This window comes from Arachis ipaensis, chromosome B09, assembly GCF_000816755.2.
Source record: "Arachis ipaensis cultivar K30076 chromosome B09, Araip1.1, whole genome shotgun sequence".
NCBI classification, from domain to species: Eukaryota; Viridiplantae; Streptophyta; class Magnoliopsida; order Fabales; family Fabaceae; genus Arachis; species Arachis ipaensis.
The window spans coordinates 116,242,636-116,250,226 of NC_029793.2; the positions used below are offsets into that span (position 1 = coordinate 116,242,636).

At 33.1% G+C, this 7,591-nt stretch overlaps 1 protein-coding gene across 11 annotated transcripts; it reads right to left on the bottom strand.

Annotated features, from left to right (window-relative positions):
* LOC107617894 lies at positions 599-6,244 on the bottom strand. 11 transcript variants are annotated; one of them, XR_002354638.1, is made up of 13 exons: positions 6,009-6,243; positions 5,776-5,869; positions 5,363-5,407; positions 4,794-4,964; positions 4,213-4,392; positions 3,996-4,070; positions 3,737-3,808; positions 3,423-3,484; positions 2,952-3,040; positions 2,226-2,293; positions 2,070-2,119; positions 1,653-1,721; positions 599-1,023 (listed from the first exon to the last, which is right to left on the bottom strand). XR_002354638.1 is itself a non-coding variant. In XM_021112431.1 (7 exons), coding segments are annotated over exons 3-7 (345 nt in total). In that variant the 5' UTR covers positions 2,954-3,043; positions 3,423-3,484; positions 3,596-3,627; the 3' UTR covers positions 599-867. The 11 variants fall into 11 exon arrangements, 2 of the variants coding, with proteins under 2 accessions (XP_020968090.1, XP_020968091.1); XR_002354635.1 differs by having other exon boundaries at positions 2,952-3,043; positions 5,776-5,947; XR_002354634.1 differs by having other exon boundaries at positions 2,952-3,043; positions 6,009-6,242.

Genomic DNA, 7,591 nt, shown 5'->3' on the forward strand with positions numbered 1-7,591 from the left:
ATTTTTCTTGATGTAATTTTTTATTTAGAATCGTCCTTAATGTTGCATTTCATTTTAAAATCATCCTTTCTAATAAAATTTTTTTTCTAAATGACAAAAATACCCTTTTTCCACCATTCACAACTAGAAAATGGATTAATATAGACAGATTTACAGACGGATTTAGTCTTTATTACAGACGGATTTTTAGTTACCGACGAAATTACCGACGGATTTTGTCCCTTTATAAAAGCCCCGTCGGAAATTATTTACCGACGGATTTTTTTTTCGTCAGAAAATTATAGATGAATTTTTACCAGTTACCGACGGATTTTTCCTCTGTAAATTTTCTATCCATTTCCCAAAGGCGACAAACTTTCCGACGGATTTTCCGTCTGTAATTACAGACGGATTTTTCGACAGATTTTCCGTCTGTAATTACAGACGGATTTTCCGACGAATTTTTCGTCTGTAATTTGAACTTTGGAAAATCATCTTACACTCTAATTACAGACAGAAAATCTGTCTGTAAATCCGTCAGTAAGGTAAAATAGAATTTTTTTATTTTTCTAATTACAAAATATACTTATTTTCATACAAAATAAATATAAATTTAATAAATACAAATTTTTATTGATGGTATAAATAGAAAAACACACTGGTGAGTACAAAATGTTTTCTTTATAATAAGCAATTATTTCCATGCAATAATACAATCTAAATACATTAGATGGCAAATAACTACTAGTAGACTCATCAAGATTCAATATCCTAATTTATGGATAGCTTCATTCTTTCTTGAGCTTCTTAGTAATGATGGCAATATACTTGCTTCTTGAAATTCTTGGTCCATCAAAATTATTCGCTGCTTCCCACTTTCTGACCTTACTATATCCGATCTAAAGACAGACTGATGCACACCTCGCACAGATGTTTATTTCTTGCAGCGGCAGCAGGATTACATTTTGATTTTTTCAACCCAAAATTGATTTCAATGTCACAGTGCAATGCGCCACATAGATCTGCTAAGCACTGGCTCTGATTCTGGATCAAGCACAATGTTCTTTCAGTTAGTGATGCTACTACATGTCTACATGTAATGTTGAGCAAAGAAAGCCATAAGTCTTTTTTGTTTCTTTCAACAGAATTTCTAGTTTTAAAATTCAGATAGGCCAATACCCAATATCTTAATATCCAAATGATAAAAGAATATTATTGACAGGAAATTATTTATGCTTAGGGAAGTTAAACAATCAAAGCATCCAACAGAAATAACCCCAAATAAGGGATCTTTTTTTTCTCATCCTTAAGAGGATCAACTAGTCACTATCAGTCAACAACAGGTTTCTCTATAGTAACCATCGAAATAAGAAAGCATAGAGAAGCTTTGCTTAAATAAAACTAGAATGACCCGATGACAAAGCTTAGATCTAACAGTGGTAACCTTTTAAAAAGAGAAATTGTATTGAAGAAAGTATTTCTACTGTGAATAACAAAAGGCGGAAGAGAATGTAATACAGAAAATTACTTAAAGACCGAGAAATGTGAACAATTGAATAGGTTCATATAAAACTGAGTACTAAAGATAACTTCTTCAAATATGAGTTGAACGATATAACGGTTAGAGATTTATGAAATGCAAAGTAATTGATAAAAGAAAGTCAATCATTCACCTTGTGTGCAGGAAGAACATCTCCTTTTGTAGACTGGAACTCAATCAGAGATTTTCCTATAAGCCATGTCTATATTCATGAAAAAGAAGGAAGAGAAGCACCATATAAGAATAACAACTGAAACTCCACTCATCAATTATTACTTATTACTCAAATTTGATTTTTGAGATAGCTATCATGAGTCGTAGTTCGTAGTTTTTCGCACTTCAAGTTCAAAGAAACTTTAGCATAGAATGGCATGTTAAAATACACAAATCTATTCATGTGAGAAATGATTCATGACAAACAAAAACACATAAGATAAACCCATTTATCCAGCAATGGAAAATGTACCTCAAATATTAATAACGCCAAACAGGGCCTTAAACTTTACCATGATATAAAAAATAAAAATTAAAAAAAGGGTCCAAGAAAGACCTGATGATGCCCGTTTTGGGTGGTTTTCAGCGGTGAAGAGTCCCCATCAGCTGCAAATGTAAATGCAACGCCAACAATTATCATCAAACACTTGGATTTCTAATTCCTTAACTAAGAAAAATGTCCCAAAACATTTGAGTTGAGGTTTGGTTTTACCCATGAGAGAAGCTGTTCTACCCGGTTGATTCAACCTCACCCACTCATCCACAATTTCCTTCCACTTCCTGCAAATAAAACAGCTCAATCAAGTACACTGAAATTATGATAATATTAATTCAATTTTGAAAATAAAAAGAAAAAAAGGATGATGAAGCTCAGAAGATAGAGATATGGATATACATACAAGTGTGGAGTCTCTACCCCATCTGCATACTGATGATCTTAGTACCATTTTTAACATGACTTTTTTTTATACTTTTTAAATAGTTAAACTGAAGTAGGTATAATTTCATTCAATGCCCTTACAATTTACGGGATATTCATTTTAACCCCTAAATTTATAAAATTTGCATATATATAATACTCATCAGTCACCATTCATGCTTTCCTTTCGATGCTAAAAGAAATTACTTAAGCTAATTAGTCAATATAATAATACTGTCTCATATCTATGTCCCTAATTCTTAACTTATGTTTGGAACACTTAGAAATGGGTCATGAACTAGTGGGAACAGCAATGAGTGGCATTAATTACTTTAGTATTCATGTGCAGTAATATACAAATAAATAAATAATACTGTGATCTATTGTGTTGCGCATGTCTCTAATATATATATAACACTGCATAATGTAATCATGACGATGAGTTTTATTGATCTTAAATGAATTCTTGAATAGCAGGATTAACCATTGATCAGAATCAGACAGAGAGAAGATGAATACATTTTGTCAATTTGAAGACTTCAGTCGCAGAAAAACTCGCGCCAACTGCGCTCCCCTCTGAAACAATAGCAGAAACAGTCCCACTCCACCTGCTAAATAAACCAAATTCATAATTCCTAATCTGAACTAAACAGAAACATTGAAATCATGGAAAAATGCTATTTACAACTTTCTAATGCAAAAATATAATTAGAGAGACCCACAAAATTTAAATCACAATTTTCATGTACTTCCTTTATCTTTGAAGTGAATTAGTAATCATTACAGTAAACAGAAACGTAAAGACTGGAATTGCTGGCTGCGTGGCAGAAGCATATGTTGGATTAGTATAGCTTAAACCCATAAGAAACAAAAGCTGGTTGCCAAATATCCTGACCAAGATTCAAGAAGCAAACGTAGTATACGTGATAATAAGATTATTGTTCCTATATTGCCAAAACAGTAAACAAGTGACTACATCAAGAATCTTACCCAGTTAATCCAAGAAAGAAGAATGACAGCAATAGGCGCTTCGTGATTGGGGCTGTGTACGCCTACAGGCAACATGGTAGATTAGGAAATCACAAATAATAAATGAAATGAAGACTTGAGAATACCGTCAGTGGAAACAATAAAATTCAGAGCTAAAACTGTTTCTAAATTACTTCGAATCTGTAGAACTATTAAATGTGCAAAGTAGGTATCCAACCCAAATTATTCCTCCCCCACACACAATAAATAAATAAATAAATAAATAAATAAATAAATAAATAAATAAATAAATAAGGTCTGTGAAGTGATTCAACCTGCAAGAGTATCCAAGCATGCAGCTGTTACAAAGCAGCCTTCCAAATTTAACAGAGCAAGATTTTGTAGCCCTAAAATAAGGCAAGAAAAGAAGATGAGCATGAAATTATGAAATTCATTTTATCTTAAATTGTTAATCAGAAACACTCATACACAAGACATTTGGATGCCATTAACACACAGTGAATGTAATAATTAGAATGTAATAATTAGAATATCAGTGACTTTGCCTCACATACGGAAGAATATGAAACCAACCTGATAGAGGTTTCATATCGACATCTATTATGCAATTACACTACTTCAGATTCAGAGATTCCAACTTGGTTAAACCTGAAAAGCATGGGCCATATCCTTATAGAATAACACAAATTTTTATCCGGTCAAAGTTTTAACCTTAAAATCACAAAAATTATAAGAGAAAATATAGGGGGTAGTTAAAGACAAATATTGGAGTTGAGTTAAGAAAGAGCACCTGAGGCACACTCTTGTGTCTAGAAGTGGCTATTTCATTAATGATTGGACTCTCCATAACTGAATTAGTACCCCATGATTTTGTGTAAGATCCTAATGGTGACCATGCAGCCAAATGGATTCCTTTCTGCTTGTAAAATTCTCTGAGTTTCCCTTGTTGCCATGATGAGCTCATTTCCACCTAAAGTCAAAATTGAATATAGCCACATCATTATTGTCAAAATGGAAAAAAATTATTCAATTTAAAATGGTGTGTTCTAATGTGTCTAAATTTTTAACTATTTGACACAAATAATCAAATATAAATGGTGGGCTCTACTCCTTTATCCCTCATCTTTTAAACAAATTAGACACAAATTTTATAGACACCATGTCCTTCTATGTCAAAAGGGAAGCAAATCATCCTTTCCTATTTCAAGAACTCCATCAACTTCAGGTTTCAACCTCACTGGCATATGAATCAAGTAGAGGTCTAAATAGTCCAACCCAAGTTTCCTAATCAATTTGAAGAGCAACTATACATCGGTGAGATTATATACAATATATGATATATTTTTTTTCTTTTTCAATTACTTTACATACTTGAGTGTGGTCTTGAGAGCTAGAAGGACAAGGTCATGGTGAGCATTGTTGCACCAAAGTTTGGAAGTGATGAAGGCTTCATGGCGGCTGTTTATGATTCCAAGCTCTAAGGCCTTATCAGGCTACAAGCAAGCAGAAGGCAACAGACGCCAGCTGATAGAGCTCATTTGTCTGCATAAACAGGATTATTACTCAACAGCTCAGAAAGACAAAAATGTACAACTGAACAATGGCAATAGCCAAACAAAGACCTGAACTTGCAAAATTTCCATTCAATTGAACCATCAATGCCATTTTCAAAATATACATTCCCTCTGCTTATTGATAATTCATTAATGGTGCAATTTGTATCTATACAAACTAATTTAATATAAAATTGTGTGGCATAACTATACTAATTCTGAAATTTCAAGGACTATGTAAATATAATAAATAGAAAAAACCGCATGTGCAACCCACATAGATATAGGAAAGGTATACCTGAGATTGAATAAAATATTCTTTTAGACAAAATATGTAGGTTATTGATATAGGAAGAAACTAAGAAAATAGACCAGAATTATACTAACCCTTCATGGCAGGAGCCTTGGTAACAGATCTTGACTTGTCATGGGCTTCTTGTAAGCAAGTTTTGAGCAAAATGATGAAAAAATTATAAGCAGTTTTTACTAGATAAAGTACATAAACAAGCAAGCACAAGTGCACAATATTTTTAAAGTCAATGAGGTTAAACATGTAAATTAGAAAACACATAAAATAGCCAATATAATCATCTCAGCAACATGTAAATTAGAAAACACAATATTTTATACTTTACTCACAAACATTATTCTATTGCTCATGTTTTAGACTTAAAGCCATATAATCATCTCAGCAACTGAAAAAAGAATGAACTAATTGAACAACAAAATCTACACAATCAGTATTTCAAACATGAAAATAAAAATCCAGAAAACTGAAAGTGATAAGTTCAGAAATTAACCGAATCTGAGGATAGATTCTCGATATTCTGGAACAGGAAATTCTATGAGTGGTAGCAGATCCAGAAGTGCAAGAAGGAAAACGACAGCAGCGCGCTGCAAATTTCGAGGAGAGGTGGTGAATCGGACGAGATGCAGAAAAGCTCGATGGAAAATGGCGAATAGGAGGAGAGGCTGGTGTCAGTGTAGCAGCGAATACTAAGAGTGATAAAGGTGTGGAAGAGATCAGGGTTACCTGCACAGTTGAGACAAGATCGAAACGGAGCGATTTCTGCGATTTCTGCATATTAGGGTTCGATACGAAGCGACACGAGCAACACACGAAGAAGCGTCGGGAGGGGATGTGACGGAGCTTCAGTGTGACAGAAGTTCAGTGCGACGGCGGTGCAAGGCAGAGAGGCGCCGCCGATGGAGCGTTTGGAAGAGAGGGGTGTGGAGGCGCGGATAGGTATCGTGTGAAATGAGGAGCCACGCTTAAAGCAAACCCCTTATTTTAACATTTCCGACGGAAAATTTTAAATTACAGACAGATTTTCCGTCTGTAATTATTTTTCATGGAAAAAAAATTAATTTTTCCGACGGAATTATCGACGGATTCTCTTTTCCGTCTGTAATTTATACTAATCCATTTTTTTTGTTTTCCGACAAAAAATCCCTCTGAAATTCCGTCTGTATTTCCGTGGGATAAAATCCGTCGGAAATTTCCGTCTGTAATAACAAAATTTCTAGTAGTGATTTCATTCTTCTTGTTCTTCTTCTTCCAAGAGAACAAATTCTCTTGTTCTTTTTTTCCAGAATTATTCTTCCATTAACAAAACTCAAAATTAAATTTTTAAATACAGTTAACAAAATTCAATTACAAGAATTAAAAATACCTAAATTTATTTTTAATTACAAAAATAAAAAATCTATAAATTTAATTACCAAGAAATCAAATACAAGAACAAGACCAAAAATTAGGGAGAAATAAGAAATCCTAAAACAAAAAAAAAGCAACAGCAATCTAGAAATCAGAACAAGAACAAAACCAACAATAAAAATTAGGAAATTAGGGATTATGATGAACAAATTCATTATTTAAATCCAGATTCAACAAATACTAATAATCAGATTCAACAACACCAACAACTAAAATATTATTCAAATCCAGAAATAACAACATCAAATTCAACAACCAAATCAACACACAACAACGATAAAATCAAAAAATAACAAATCAAAATCAGATTAGAAGTAAAAGAAGAAGCAGACCCAGAAAATGCAGGAGCAGAAGCACTCAAGCAGAAGCAGAAAGCAGAAGACGAAGCAGAAGATGCAGAAGCACTCAAGCAGACCCAGAAGAAGCAGAAGACGAAGCAGAAATAGAGGTCAAAGCAAGAAGCAAGAAGCAGAAGCAGCAAGGTGGCGAGGAGCAGCGATGAAGAGCAGTGGCAAGAACGCGGCAGTGAGGAGTAGCGGTCTTTCCCCTCGTGTCTTTTCTTTTTTTTATTTTATAATTTTTTATTAAAGAGAACGATTTATAAAAAAGGATAGTTTTATCATTTATAAAAAAAAATTATTAGAAAGAACGATTTTAAAATGAAATGCAACATTAAGGACAATTCTAAATCGAAAATTACATCAGGGACAGTTTCAATTCTAACCCTCAACATTAGAGACCAAAACAATACTTATTCCATTATTTGGCTATACTATTTATGAAACATACCTGTATTAATATCTAAATAACTAACGGTTTTACGTGCAAAATAATTCAACAGATCACACCACTCAAATTTTCATAAAATTAAGATTTTATCTTTAATATATATATATATA